This window comes from Bidens hawaiensis, unplaced genomic scaffold (assembly GCF_021521415.1).
Source record: "Bidens hawaiensis isolate Kalapana, Puna unplaced genomic scaffold, B.hawaiensis_p1.1 tig00006617_1, whole genome shotgun sequence".
In the NCBI taxonomy this organism is placed as follows: Eukaryota; Viridiplantae; Streptophyta; class Magnoliopsida; order Asterales; family Asteraceae; genus Bidens; species Bidens hawaiensis.
The window spans coordinates 1,444,032-1,458,869 of NW_027491447.1; the positions used below are offsets into that span (position 1 = coordinate 1,444,032).

The following is a 14,838-nucleotide window of genomic DNA, read 5'->3' on the forward strand; positions in this document are numbered from 1 at the left end:
TTGGATCATGTATCTTACGTGTTTTGATCAACAAAATAAGCTTTCAAAGACGTGACTAGTTTTGTTGTCTTTGATACTTGATGTCATTCTATTATTTACATACTATATTTGCTATGTTACAACGTAGTGAACAGGAGCGTTGTGCTGTTCGGCATCCCCGTATATAACCAAACTTTATATACCAAGCTTAAATGGCCTTGCGAGCCTAAATATTTTAATACTTGCAGAACTTTTTAAATTATTGTTTTTTACAAATGTATTAACATTTATATATTACACACTAATATTATCATATAGGTAGTTATGATATAAACACTAAATATTTATTTATAATTATAATTACACGTAGAAGTAATTGTAGCATTCAAAACAAATTATATAGTAAATAATAGGTTACAAGTAAAGTTTGAGGTTAATTATTATTATTATTATTATTATTATTATTATTATTATTATTATTATTATTATTAATACTAGCCAGTTGCCTGCGCGATGCAGCGGTGTTTGCGCAAACGCAACCGGTGTTAGGACGTTTGTAACATCGCAACTGTATGTGCGTAACCCGAGGTGGTAGGCATTTAACGTAGCATCGGACGTGTAATCAGTCAGTAAGCGCGTCACATAACGCTTATGCGCAAGCAATCCGATATGTATAAACAATGTCATCCGAGTAAATGATGCCTGAACTCGCGAAACTGGTGGCGACAATCAAGAAGGAAAGATGAAATGTACAGTAATTTCAAATAAACTACTTTTTAACCCTATTCATTTTGACGGACATGTTCCGACTCGAAAATGTTTTAACTTGAAGCCCATTTTGACATGACCCCTTTCAATCTAAACACATCCGGACATGAACTAAATTAACCCTTTTTGTATAAATCTGTTCCAACCATAACTCGTTTTGATACCATTAGCCAAACCTGCCCGACCGTTGCCAGTAATAACTGGTTATCACGTAGCATGTTAATTTTTTTAAAATTAATATACTATAGCAATATCATACTCAAATTAAAGAGAATAAAATGCTCGTTTTTATAGTGTAATTTTTTAAAAAAAATATTAACGTGTGAAAAAGTTATGACTGTTAAAAAGTCGTGGGGTAGGTGGTTTCGAATGAGAGGAAAATGTGTAATTATTTATAAAATTAACAAAACTTGATTGAAGTTGAAGGACCATTATTGTAAATTATTTTTGGATGTGTAAAGACTATATTATCCCTACATTTATAAAATTACATGTATTGCTACGTGTATAATGTGCAATAAGGGTAGTACCTCTTAAATTTAAGAGGTCTTTCACTCCTATATTATATATAGTATAGACACTACCTCTTAAATTTAAGAGGTCCTTCACTCCTATATTATATATAGTATAGACACTGATATAGATATTTTAACATGAATAACCACCTACTGTCAATGATCCATTTTGTGAAACTAACTTATTTACTAAGCAACAATTAAAGAGCTTAACTAATTAATTATAAAAATCATGTGAAATAATATTACAAGAAATATAGTTTTCGTGCCTGCATGATCGCCGAACTCCATGCCCAATCTTCTTATAAATGGTTTCATCTTCTTGTCACAAAACCATCATTTCATCTTTTCATAATTCTTCACACTCAGTTCACACTTATAACTAACACACAGCCATTAACAAATAATATTCACCATGGGGAAGTCATTCCTTTTGGTGACTACTTTCCTTCTCATTTTCGTCTCCATTCACCCCACCCTTGTCCGGTCTGATGACGACAAGAAGAAGAATCCAGCACCTGTGCCCACGCCTAAGCCTGTAGTGGACGATACCACTAACTATGATGTATTGGACCCTGAACCGGAGACTGGACTACAACGGGCATTTTGTAAGTCAGAAGGAGTTTGTAAGTATAAGGTTCTCACGTGTCCGGTCGAGTGCCCGGAGAGGAAGCCTAAGAAGAACAGGAAGCAGAAAGGGTGCTTCATCCATTGTGGTAGCAAGTGTGAGGCTACGTGCAAATGTAAGACTAAATGCTTCTTTGTAAATATTAATATACTTTGTTTCACTAAATGCATGCATATCTTTCTTACTAACAAAGCTCGAACGAGCTGAAATGTTGAGCTCGAGCTAGATCGTTTTTATTAATTTTTTTTTATAATTTGTGGTTTTCACATATACTAAAGTATTTTTGAAAAAATGGAAATTAATATTTTTAGCATAAGGGTAATGCAAATTTATTAACTACATATCAAATTTATAATTTATCTTATTAATCATATAAGTGACAATTTATATATACTAAAATACATTTTAGGGTTTAATTTAAACGAGCCAAACAAGCTTTTTGAACAACCCTGCTAACAAGTTCTAAATTTCACAGGGAGAAGAGCAAAATGCAACGGGTATGGTGCACTATGCTACGATCCAAGGTTCATCGGTGGCGATGGAGTTATGTTCTACTTCCATGGCGGTAAAGGACGTAGTTTCGCACTAGTGTCCGACACCAACTTGCAAATCAATGCTCTCTTCATTGGGAACCGCCCTGAAGGCCGGAAGCGTGACTACACATGGGTCCAATCAGTGGCAGTCATGTTCGACACACACACCCTGACCGTCTCAGCTAAGAAAGTAGCATGGTGGGACGACCAGGTTGATGTGCTTCTCGTGAAATGGGACGGTCAGGAAGTGACAGTCCCATTATTAGGAGATGCTGAATGGAAAATCGACACTGGAATAAGAGAAGTGTTGGTTGAGAGGACCGAGGACACCAACTCGGTTAGAGTTACCGTCGCTGGGTTGGTAGAGATTGATATGAAGGCGGTCCCCGTGACTAAAGAGGACAATCTAGCTCATAACTACCAGTTACCTTCAAATGACGCATTTGCCCATTTTGAGACACAATTCAAGTTCTTGAATCTTTCGTACGAAGTTGAGGGTATTTTGGGGAAAACTTATCAGCCCGGGTATGTGAGTCCGGTGAAGCAAGGTGTGGCCATGCCGATAATGGGTGGGGAAGACAAGTATGAAGTTCCACGTTTAACCTCGGCTACTTGCAACGCGTGCATGTTTAAGAAGAAACCTGCGGCTGGTGGTTCGGCTGATGTTTGATGTTTTGGTTGTTGATTAATAATATGTTACGAGTACAATTGTTTGAATTGCATGTATATGCAACTGTTGTATAATTTGTTGGTGTCAATAAAAGTATTTATCAATAATACGAAAGAATAAAGGTTTTCTTATTATGTATATGGTTGTTTCTCCTACTAATGTTTTATTTGATTTTGATGGTTCTTAAGTACTTGGATGATTCAAGGGGTAAGAACATATCAAAGCTTCTTTTGAATTTTACAAAATACTAATGTGTATAATTTGTTTATGTAAATATGTATAATGTATAAAGGGGATATGAATGGCTTTAAAAGGTGAAAAAAAGGTTGTAGGGTAGAAAGTTACATTAACCATTCGTTCTCTTTAAGACCCTTTGGATAGAAAGAAGAAGAGTGGGCTCGCCGCTCGTGTGTTGTCAATGCGTGTCACACAATCGTCCCTGAGGTTTGGTGAATTATACGATTTTCGTCCAAAAAGTTTCTTTTTTGCAACTGGTCATCGAGGTTTCCAAATTGTTGACAATTTCGTCCAAATCAATAAATCAGTTAGTTTTTAACGTTAAATAAAGGGTAAAATGGTCTTTATAATCCTCTTATTATTTTAATCATCTTTTCATTATTAAACCTACAAAATAATATAAACAAGATTAGACCCACCATCTTTCATTCCATTGTCATCACCATAACCAACAAAAGTCAATATCACCAACAACCTGAAACTTGGTTGATACATGCAGAATCGATAGATAGAATCAGAGAGAAGAAGTTAAGAAGAAATGTTCATTCAATTGATAAAAGATTTTTATTAAAAACTCAACTGATTTAAGTACAGATGATCTTTACATTTGAACCCTATACTATTACTAATGACAACTCTAGTCCTTACACTGTTATGACCATAACAAGGTTAACTCCTAAACTATGTTAGAAGCTCAAAATTAACCTAATCGAATCGAAGCTAATAAAATTAAAGCAAAGAAGGTATGAGCAATTCTTCCTTTACCGACTAGAACCCTAATTTAGTCTAATAAAATTGAAGCAAAGAAGGTATGAACAATTCTTCCTTTAACGACTAGAACCCTAATTTAGTCTGATAAATTAGTCGAAAGGGAGGTGGCGAATTCTGATCGATGACCATTTACCCCTCATTTAACGTTAAAAAATTAACCAAGTTATCGATTTTAACGAAATTGGCAACAATTTGGAAACCTCGATGGCCCGGTTGCAAAAAAGAAACTTTTTCGATGAAAGCCGCATAATTCACCAAACCTCAAGGACGATTTTGGCACTTTACTCTAATGATAATAATATGATTTTATTCTATGATGTAACTTAAGACGCACATCAATATGTTTTTCATGCACACGATGCTTCTACCGCTAAACTTTTTACAACACCTATACAAGGATCACCAAATATGGCAGATGAAACTTCAATGTTGCATGTCCTTGATCCAATGCAAGCCTGCAATATTTATCATTTATAAGCTCAAAACAGTTTAAATTAACATATATGGACATGAAAAGGTCAAAGTAAAAAAAGTCAAAAGAGTTGACCTTTTGTATTATTGAAAGTGCATTAGGACTCCTGCAATAACCATGACTGAAACTTCCACATTTTCCTTGAGGTGTTCCAAAGCTAGCAAACTTGATTGAAGATATTACTTGATTAGGATGAGGGCACTCTAGCAAAATTCTTGGCTTTGACTTTGAGTTTGACTTTCTTGTTGCATTATCTTGACTCCATGCTTCCACTGGGAGCGGGTGAGATTCAGAGACTTGCGCACACAAACTTTCTAACTCTTGTGTCGTGAAGGATATTTGTGTCGGGTCTCCACCTATTTCCTCAAACAAGACCAAAACATTCCCGCTTGGTTTTAACCATGCTCGCGGTATATGGTACCTACAAGATTAAGCCAAATATTAAAAAGATTCAAATTCTATAAAATATGTTCAATAAAGACTTCACTTACAGCTTTTGTGAAGGTTTCCCACAATTCTTGAGGCATTTTGATGAGCTATACGGCCCTTTGTAACTACATACCGAGCAACCGCCACTTGGAGCAATATAACTTGGCCAATACCGCCCGATGCTTTGACCATTGACCCACACCTCGCCTTTCCCCATTCCCGTGAAGTCAATTGCAATTGGATTATCACCCGAAGGAGCATCAAAACTAGTCTGTTTCAAATTTCAACATATATTCTTGATTAACATACAAAATTCAAGTCAAAGTTGACTTTATTTTTTGACTTTGGTATTACCTTGTACCAAGTCAAAGGTTGACTTTTTGGCGACCCCAAGACCCAAAGTGATGAACCACCAGTGTTCAGGCCTAGTGATTCTCCTTTGAGCCCGATTTGATATGTCCACCGTTGAGATGAAAGGTCAACGGTTGACCCGTTAGTCAAGCCCTCTAACTCAACCGGGCCAGTAATACCCGCACCCATTTTATCAAAAAAGGCCCCATAGTTCTGCACATAAAGATAAGATGAATATTATATACAGATTCACCGTTTGCTACACATATCAAAATCTATGAAATTTACTGAAGTCGAACCTGAAGTCCAACGGTCAAACTTAAGAGATCAATCTTGTTCTTTCCCGATTTGAGGACAACCGAGATATCCTTTGTAAAACCGGGGCGGCCCGCATTGCCAATTGCACTACCTACAAGTTAAAAACATCAAACATTTATAAATATTCAAGAAAAATAACACAAGATTTTATTTATTTATTTATTTATCTGTTGCTTTCTCGTACCTTCAAGCTGACCATTTATGAACAAATGAAGAACATGACCGAGTGATTTCACATGAAGAGTTGTTTGATATCCATCATGAAGGAAGGGCTCGTTTCCTTTAATGTCCGTGCTACAAAATTAAATAACTTAACATCAGACGTGGCAAGATGGACGAGTTGAGTAACTAGCCAAGTTGTCGTGTTTAATAACGGGTTGTGCTCAGGTTGACATAGTTAACCCAACCCCCTTAGTTAAACAAGTCAAGCCGCCAACCAATACCCTCAACCTGGCATTAAACAGGCCAGGTTGGGTTGACCTAAAACCACTTTTTTTTGCCAACTTTTAACATTTTTATAAAGATAACATGTTATTGAGATAGCATACAACAATAATCCATATAACGATATAACCCGACCCTTTCCCCTTTATTTGATTCAACATTTTGACCTGTTTATTACCAAAACGGGTCGAAATTGTCACCTCTACTCGCCTTTTGTAACCAAAAATATATTTACCTTATTGAATACCACAAATAATCACTTTGATCAGCTGTGGTGTTAATTTGCTCCACTAATCCCGGTCTATTAAACGCATCATTACTTGAAATCCCCACCGGTTCACTAACATAACTCCATTCTGAAGAAATGGCCTTTGAATCACTTAAACCATCTTTAACACTTGTAGCTGCAAACCTTCTGATGGTAGTCACAGAGTTTATCTGTCAAATCTCAAATTGTCAGGTTTGACTTACAGGTCAAAAAGAACCAAAGTCAACTTCAATATTGCCAACGATAATTCGGACTTTGTATTAAAACTTGATAACCAGACTAAAGCTTATAACAAATACTAAAATTAAGTATATTCATTATATTTAATTAGTAAAGAAACCAATTTGAACAGTGAATTGTATAGTGACAAGGGTTGACTGTAATAGTCAAACTAACCTTCGCCGTGTTATAAATTACATTCTTGCAGTCGGGCAATATGCTAACAGACCACGCTGGTAATCGATAAGAATTTCCATTATAGTTAACGGTTGCATCCTTTTGTGTATCGAAATTTGCCAGAAAAGCAGCACATGCTGATGATGTCTTATAAACACTAGCCTAAATAAATATAACAAATAAAACTTTATGTTTGTAAAAAATTAAAAATTCATCCTTAGTTTAGAAAAAAAATCAAGACGATTAAAATGGTTATATTTTACCTCTAAATTTTGACCGAGAGAAGTAGTTGTCGGGTCGGTTGCCACTAACGCGTCTTCACAAAGCTTGATGGCCTTATGTAAATCTTTCAAATGACCCCACTTAGGTTGTCGAGGCGCTCCTAAAAACAACACATTAAAAGACATACAAAATAACGCACGAAATAATTTTAAGAAGAAATCATACCATATTCGTCAAGTGGAGCATCATAATCGTAACTTGTTGCAATAAACGGGCCTCCGGTTGTACGGCCAAAATTGGTCCCACCATGGTACTGTAACGGGCCATGCAATATACCGATAAATATTAAACACCTTTGATATTAGTAAGGGTGTCAAACTGCCAACGGTGTCGGATTGGCAGGTTGACGGTTGCAACCCATATTTTATTCGTGCAAAAAACATCAACCCTAGCCCGCTCACATTTAAAATCTGTAGATATACTTGCCAAACAGGTTGGTGGGTGATAATCAAACGTGGAAATCGTGGGTTGTATAAATGGGTTAAATGGGTCATAAACGAGTTAATGGGCCGACCTGTATAACTATACGGGCTAAACAGATCAATCTGAACATGACACGTTTAATTACACAGATCAATCCGAACTGATTATTTTCTTGTTGTGTTTCACATTTAATATTTTTTGACATTAAACACGCACTATATGCATATACTAACCATATAATAGTTTTGAAAGGTTCCGCCTCTTTGGTAGAAACGTGCAACCGCGAATGCAATATCTTCTACTGGTCTATAAGGCACGGCCCCACCAAACAAGAGAAACCACCCGGTCCAATTTTCAGTCCACATTGTGGGCTTGTTTTCAGCATTTGGTTTGTACCCGTCACAGTAGAACCCGTTGCAAGTGTCTATCTGCATTCATAATTAAAGAAAGCGCGCGTTAGTCTTTGTTAATGGGTCAAAAAACTAACATAAGTTTACTTGGGTGTTTGCTTAGTATTACAAGTGGGTCAGGTGCATCTCTTTGCTGACACATCACCCATGGCACTCCTGTATCTAAAGATGTAGCCATACTTGCTGCCCATTTGATGTAAGACTTTGCAGCCGGACCGTAGCTGCTATCGATGTTACCGTATTCGTTCTCGATCTGCCATTAAAGATGCACAAATAATAAAAATTTAGCTCGACCTGCCAAATTTAAATATACTTATTTTTAATGGAGAGCTTGATTATATGGTCTAAGCATTCAATATTATATCAGTACTTTTTTTTTCTCGCTTTGGCTCTGTGTCAACAAGAAACTGATAAACTAACCTGAGATAAGATTATAGGTCCTCCTTGAGACGCATAAAGATTCTCCGCCTTCATCATATTAACTATCTTGGCTGTAAAGCGTTTCATTTCGGCCTAAAGCACACACAAATTGGTCAGCAAAATTTTGACCAAATAAGGAAGCTTTTGAAACCAACTAAAAGATGATAAGTTGATAACTAACCTTAAACGGCTCGTTATCTGTTCTAAGCACAATTCCTGGTATGAAATGTAACCAGAGCGGAAACCCACTGTTTGAAAACAAAGCTTAATTAGCATAAACACAAAAAAGAAAAAAAATAAAAAAATAAAAAATAAAAAAATTGGAGCATTGTGAATGTTAAGATTGTTATTAAGTAATCAACACTAACCCATAATTCCATTCGGCACAAACGTAAGGACCGATTCGAAGATGAACAAACAGACCAGCATCAGCCACCAGTTTTATAAATTTAACCAAATCTTTTCTTCCTTCAAAGTCATACTGTTGAGTGTTGAGTTTCAAGAATTTGTCAGCATGCAATTTGGGAATTGGGTTATAATAAATTAATAATAACATTAATTTGGGTCAACATAATCTTAATTAAAAATACCCAAAAAGAGTATAACAGAATCTGAATAACTGGGCTAGCTAAATCAAGAAAATCTTGCAAAAACATTTATTTATTTTCAAGAACACTAAAAGTTTTAAAGATTGAAGATAACAACAAAAGAAAGATCAAAACTTTATTAATTTTCTTGAACACCAATCATCAAGAAACACTTCCCACCAAATAATATGCAAATGGGTACTCCAAGTCCAAGATTCTTGAAACTCATCAACAAATTAATAAATAAATAAATAACCTGGTTTCTAACAGGCTCATGCAAATTCCAGAACACATAAGTTTCAATCACATCCAATCCTCCATCTTTAGATTTCTGAATTAGCCCAGACCACATCTGTAATTAAATTTTAAATTAAATTAAATAAATACATTTTCTTAATTTAAAAAAAAAAAAAGAAAAAGAAAACAACGAATGAATGTTTGTGTGTGTGTCGGTGGTTAGAACATGAACATGTGCACTTACGTCTGGTGTACTTCTGGCATAATGAATCGAACCGGAAACCAACACCCGCCGCCTGCCGTCAATAACCACAGCCCGGTGATCATACGTCACGTTCACTCCAACCACCGCCGCCACCAGCACCGACACTATCAACAACCTCAACATCATTATCATTATTTTTCCCACACACAAAACATTTATGTTTTTTCACCTTAAATGGCTTCAAAAAACACTTTTCTTAAAGCATTTTGCTTTTGCCGGAAAATACAATATTAAGTAAAGAATCAAACCAAAATGTCAAGACTTATATATATATGTGTCACGTGACACCATCAACAATTTATTATCATCTTCACGAAATAACTAGTTAGCAAGAGGGACGAATATTATTTATAATGAATAAAAAGCTATGGTAAACATATTTAATAATATATATATATATATATATTATATAAAAATGACTGCAAATTCGTGGCATTTCAAAGATGGTGAAATTATTTGACGGAGAACAAGGACAAAGGGTGACTCACGGAAATATTAACAGAGTACACGACAGTGTTAAATTTTACGAAAATGACACTTTGGTGTGATTTTGATGGGTTGACAGATTGTATCCCTGAGGGGCCCACTATAGCTGTGGCGGGCACGGTAGTTAATGTTATCGTTATCCCGTAGTAGAGTAAACACTTGATTACGTGTAAGTTTATATGTTTATCTGTTAAAAGCAAAGATTTGAGTAGTAAATAAAAACAGATTTTAAGATTCGATTTGAATAAAACATAAAGAGACTTAAACACAAACATAAAAAGTCAAGTGATTTGTTTTTAATGAATTAAGTTGGTTAGGAGACAAGTTTGGATTATCGAAAGCTATGTCTGATTATAAAATTGTGTCGTATACTCGTAGTCTGGTGGATGTCATGCTCCCACTATCAATGCCCGTTGAGTTGTGGATTTCGATTCCCCAAATGCATGAGTATATCCATTTATGGTCTTACCTGATTACACATTTTATGTTGTCATGTTGATGTTCTCTTTAATCAAAATCTAATTTTAACTTCATATGCGTAAGTGTGTAACTATTTGAAATATTAAATATTTTCATAGATTAAGCATCTATTAAACCGTATATATTAAGCATATATTTGTATTTATTAATTATTATAATGTTATAATATCCTGATGTATTTATTTAATTTAATTTAATTAAACCGTATATTTGTATATATCGGTGGTAATTATCCTGATGTTGTTTCCCGGTTTACCTTGTGTGACATTCGTCATTTTTAAAAAACCCGAAAACCCGCACAATTTTAAAATTTTGATACTTTTCGGATTATTAATAAAATCTCCACATTTATTGAGTATTGATTGTGTTATTTAATTGTTTATAATTATTGGTATTCTTCAAAACAGGTCAACCGCATTCTTCTCATCCTCTCTAAAATCCCGCCATTTGACTTGTTTTTTTCCAAGTATTGGATGAACCTAGACTATTTTATTATTGATAATTAGCTTCCTAATTCACCAAATTGGATCAAAGCTCATTAATTTTGTGATTAATATTGCTTAAGACTAGCCTTATGACTAGCTTATGCATTTTATCACTTCAACCTTGTTATTAACGATTTGAAGCTTATATAAAGCCTCTCAAACTTCTACAAATCATTCACCAGAACACTTTATACTTTCAATTGTGTTATTCCTTTTCAAATGGTGCAAAAATCCAAATTTCAAGTTCTTCTTTGATATTCCATCCTCGGGTAATTATTGTCTTATTTATGTACAACATATCATGTGATCATCATCATGTTGTCACTCTAAATTAACAACCGTGGTTGTGTTTTCACTATCACTCGTCGGCGCGTTTATGTTCGGTTATAAATAAGTTTTAAGTTAAAAAGTAACTTTTGCAAAACTAATAAACAAGACTACAAATTTCCAACATTTCACGCCATCTTATCATTTCAAGCATGTAAAATATAAACCCGAATCAAACCGAGTTCATGTCCAACCAAAAACATGAACCACTCGTTAAACTTGTTTTATTAAATAATATTCGGCTCGGAAACGAACCGAAATCATTAAAATTAACTAATAATTATTATAACCTTTATTTTTTTTTTCTAAAACTAAAATAAAATTGATTAAAAATCAAACAACTAACCTATTTCATTTAACTTATAAAAATAGAACAAAAATATATTTTTAACAAACTTTTCGTTTAAGAATTATAAATCAAACATGTCGGCCATCTATTTCTTATCTTTCCTCGACCTTATTTTGATCATAGTTATCTATTTATCTAGGGTCACTTATTGAACCAAACCCTGTCGGTTCACTCGCTTAAAGACATCTTCGCTTATTTACTCATTCTTGCTTATTTAACATGTGAGTTCTTCATAACCCCATTTTTAATGCTTTATAATGTTTTGGGGTGTAGCACGTCACAAGTTTTTATTTCGTTAGTTATGCGCTTGTTTACAAACCGATTTACTTATATCGTACATGTTAATATTATTCGTGCATTTTTTTTATGATTATACGTGAACTTGTTTGCAACGTGTTTATTGTTTTATTGGTGGAAGTTACGCAAACGCAAACGCATACACATAGTGGGAGGGTCCGACGGGGCGTACCTGCGACGTCTAACGTTACGACTTCGGTTGTTTACGTAAGGTGGTTCTCATTTCCCCGACTTCTACGGCTTCGGCTAAATGAACGAGAGGACGACACTATTTGATTTCATTTATATTATGCTTGAATATTTATTGCATGACGATCGTTGAATCGCGCATTTTATATATATTTATATACGCAAAAACTTATGAAAACTCACCAATATGTGTTGTTGACAAAATATATTATTTTAAACGTGCTGCAGGTTGATACGATGAAGTGCCAGGACAAGAAAACTAGTTATACCTTAGGATTATTTCAATGAATAATATTTGTTTCATTTAGATGTAATGTTGATTGTCTCATTATCAAACTATTTGTGTACTTGCGATATTATGGAATGAAATAAATATAATGTCGCTATTAATAGTGTTACGAGCTTATGAGTGATCTGTACGTTGCACCCGGGCGTATTCCGCTTAAAGCCGGGGTGTTACAGATTTGTATCAGAGCCGTGACTATAAGATAGGTGGTTAGACGTAACGACCTAGTATAGTTATAGTTTATTTTTAGTGCCCCAATTGCATGTATACTCTATGTGCTATGTGCCCGCACTTATATTTAAAGTTCATTCGTACGCTTGAATTTATATTTATAATATTTTATAACGTCGCCTGTACACATATTCACACACAAACTCCAAGGCTTAGGCCTAAAACAAATATTTTCACAACATTTTTTTCAATCGATTTTATTTCGGTTTTCCGATATTCCCTCTTTTTAAAGATGGTTCTACGTGGCGGGTATGTAGTCAACTGTAAGGGGGACATGCTTGTTTTCCGAACTCTTGACACCAATGTTATTGAAACCTAAGGACAAGCAATGCGTACAAATTCAATCAGACGCAGACCCGGTTGCTTGCCTGGAGAGTTCGGAAAGGGCACGAAACCTATTAAGCCAAAGCATACCACACTAAACGTCATACGAATCACAACTTTATGCTTTCAAATGTGACCATGTTCTCTTTGTGAAAAGAATATGGTTACACTCCTAAGGATGCCACACAAGTCATGGTGGTTCATGCGACGTGTGACTCCGACCCTCAATGTTTAACAATGAGTTTTAGCTAAAAGTCTGACAAGTCGTGGTGATACACGAATAACCAGCTTTTGGTTCGATTTGATTTCACATTTTTTATTTTAACTAAAAGTCTGACAAGTCGTGGTGATACACGAATAACCAGCTTTTGGTTCGTTTTGATTACGCATTTTTTATTTCTATTGGAACATACAAGTTATGATAATTCATACAACGTTTGATTCCAAATACTCAATTGTTTATACTATGGATTTAATTGAAAATTCGAAAAGTCATGATGATATATGAATGGTCGAGTTTTCAATTCGTTTTCTTTTAAGTTATATATTCATTGATTGTTATGATTTTAATTGAAAATTCGAAAAGTCATGGTGTTGAATAGTTGAGCTTTCAATTCGTTTTCTTAGTTATATATTCACTTATTATTATGGTTTTGATTGAAAATTCGAAAAGTCATGGTGATACATGAATAGTCGAGTTTTCAATTCGTGTTCTTTTAAGTTATATATTCATTTATTATTATGATTTTAATTGAAAATTCGAAAAGTCATGGTGTTGCATGAATAGTCGAGCTTTCAATTCGTTTTCTTAGTTATATATTCACTTATTATTATGGTTTTAATTGAAAATTCGAAAAGTTATGGTGATACATGAATAGTCGAGTTTTCAATTCGTTTTCTTTTAAGTTATATATTATTATGATTTTAATTTTAATTGAAAATTCGAAAAGTCATGGTGTTACATGAATAGTCGAGCTTTCAAGTTTTCTTAGTTATATATTCATTTATTATTATGGTTTTAATTGAAAATTCGAAAAGTCATAGTGATACATGAATAGTCGAGGTTTCAATTCGTTTTCTTTTTAGTTATATATTCATTTATTATTATGATTTTAATTGAAAATACGAAAAGTCATTGTGATACATGAATAGTCGAGTTTTCAATTCGTTTTCTCTAGTTATATATTCATTTATTACTATGGATTTAATTAGAAATTTAAAAATTCATGGTGATACATGAATAGCTGAGTTTCAGTTCGTTTTCCTTATTCGGATATTTGATTATTATTTTGGTTTAATTGAAAATTCGAAAAGTTATGGTAATACATGAACACTTGATTTTAAATTCGATTTCACTGTTTATATTAAGTTTGTATTGGGATACGAAAATCCATGGCGGTTCATGGATATTCTGATTGCAAATTTGATATAGTTTTCATTTAATTAGTTACGAAATTATTATTGAAATCCGAAAACCCATGGTGGGTCATGGACATTTGAATCTCGAATTAAAATTTTGCTTAGTGCACTTTTATTTAATTATTTATACAGAGTAATTCTGATTTCAGAAATGTTTCATGTAGTGTTTCTATTGGTTGGTAATTCGAATTTTCATATTTACGTCCCATGTCACGCGAATCATTTCTGCTTCGCAACATGTCTTCTCGTTTTCTCGATGTCGCCCTCGAAACTCAACCCGCAAAGTGACAGCCCAGATTTTCAAACAATAGGTTGTCGTGATCCTGACCATGCTGACCCAAATGCATCAAAACTCATCAACACCAACCACAACAACAAGCGCAAACACCAAATCTATGCCCTAACCAACCTAAAACCCAACACAAACCCAAGACACCCAAAGCCAACCCAACGATAAAAAAAAATACCCTACACGGAAACACAACCTTTGTTTGGCTTGTTTATGCGTCACCACTCAATCGCCTCACAATATCGAAATGCTTCCCACGACCCATTACTCAGC

The 14,838-nt window shown here is 34.4% G+C and overlaps 2 protein-coding genes across 2 annotated transcripts; one reads left to right on the forward strand and one right to left on the reverse strand.

The window, feature by feature from the left end:
• Positions 1-1,677: 1,677 nt before the first annotated feature.
• LOC143633137 (uncharacterized) lies at positions 1,678-3,093 on the forward strand. Its single transcript, XM_077101481.1, has 2 exons — positions 1,678-2,005; positions 2,366-3,093. The coding sequence occupies exons 1-2, from the start codon at positions 1,678-1,680 to the stop codon at positions 3,091-3,093; spliced, it is 1,056 nt and encodes a 351-aa protein (XP_076957596.1).
• A 1,336-nt stretch (positions 3,094-4,429) lies between these two features.
• LOC143633174 (beta-galactosidase 8-like) lies at positions 4,430-9,547 on the reverse strand. The gene is made up of 17 exons (XM_077101524.1): positions 9,383-9,547; positions 9,158-9,253; positions 8,683-8,795; positions 8,496-8,562; positions 8,315-8,407; positions 8,004-8,147; positions 7,718-7,912; positions 7,227-7,314; positions 7,043-7,161; positions 6,780-6,941; positions 6,351-6,553; positions 5,856-5,965; positions 5,653-5,762; positions 5,357-5,566; positions 5,065-5,273; positions 4,649-4,994; positions 4,430-4,556 (listed from the first exon to the last, which is right to left on the reverse strand). The coding sequence occupies exons 1-17, from the start codon at positions 9,533-9,535 to the stop codon at positions 4,449-4,451; spliced, it is 2,526 nt and encodes an 841-aa protein (XP_076957639.1). The 5' UTR covers positions 9,536-9,547; the 3' UTR covers positions 4,430-4,448.
• Positions 9,548-14,838: the final 5,291 nt, after the last annotated feature.

What these genes read in the sequence shown, in the direction of transcription:
- LOC143633137 (XM_077101481.1), top strand. Translation starts at nt 1,678, where the DNA reads ATGGGGAAGTCATTCCTTTTGGTGACTACTTTCCTTCTCATTTTCGTC. An exon ending in GTGTGAGGCTACGTGCAAAT is followed by an intron (nt 2,006 to 2,365) that starts GTAAGACTAAAT and finishes TAAATTTCACAG; the next exon opens with GGAGAAGAGCAAAATGCAAC.
- LOC143633174 (XM_077101524.1), bottom strand. Translation starts at nt 9,535, where the DNA reads ATGATAATGATGTTGAGGTTGTTGATAGTGTCGGTGCTGGTGGCGGCG. An exon ending in CAGATAACGAGCCGTTTAAG is followed by an intron (nt 8,408 to 8,495) that starts GTTAGTTATCAA and finishes TGTGTGCTTTAG; the next exon opens with GCCGAAATGAAACGCTTTAC. An exon ending in GTTTGACCGTTGGACTTCAG is followed by an intron (nt 5,567 to 5,652) that starts GTTCGACTTCAG and finishes CTTTATGTGCAG; the next exon opens with AACTATGGGGCCTTTTTTGA.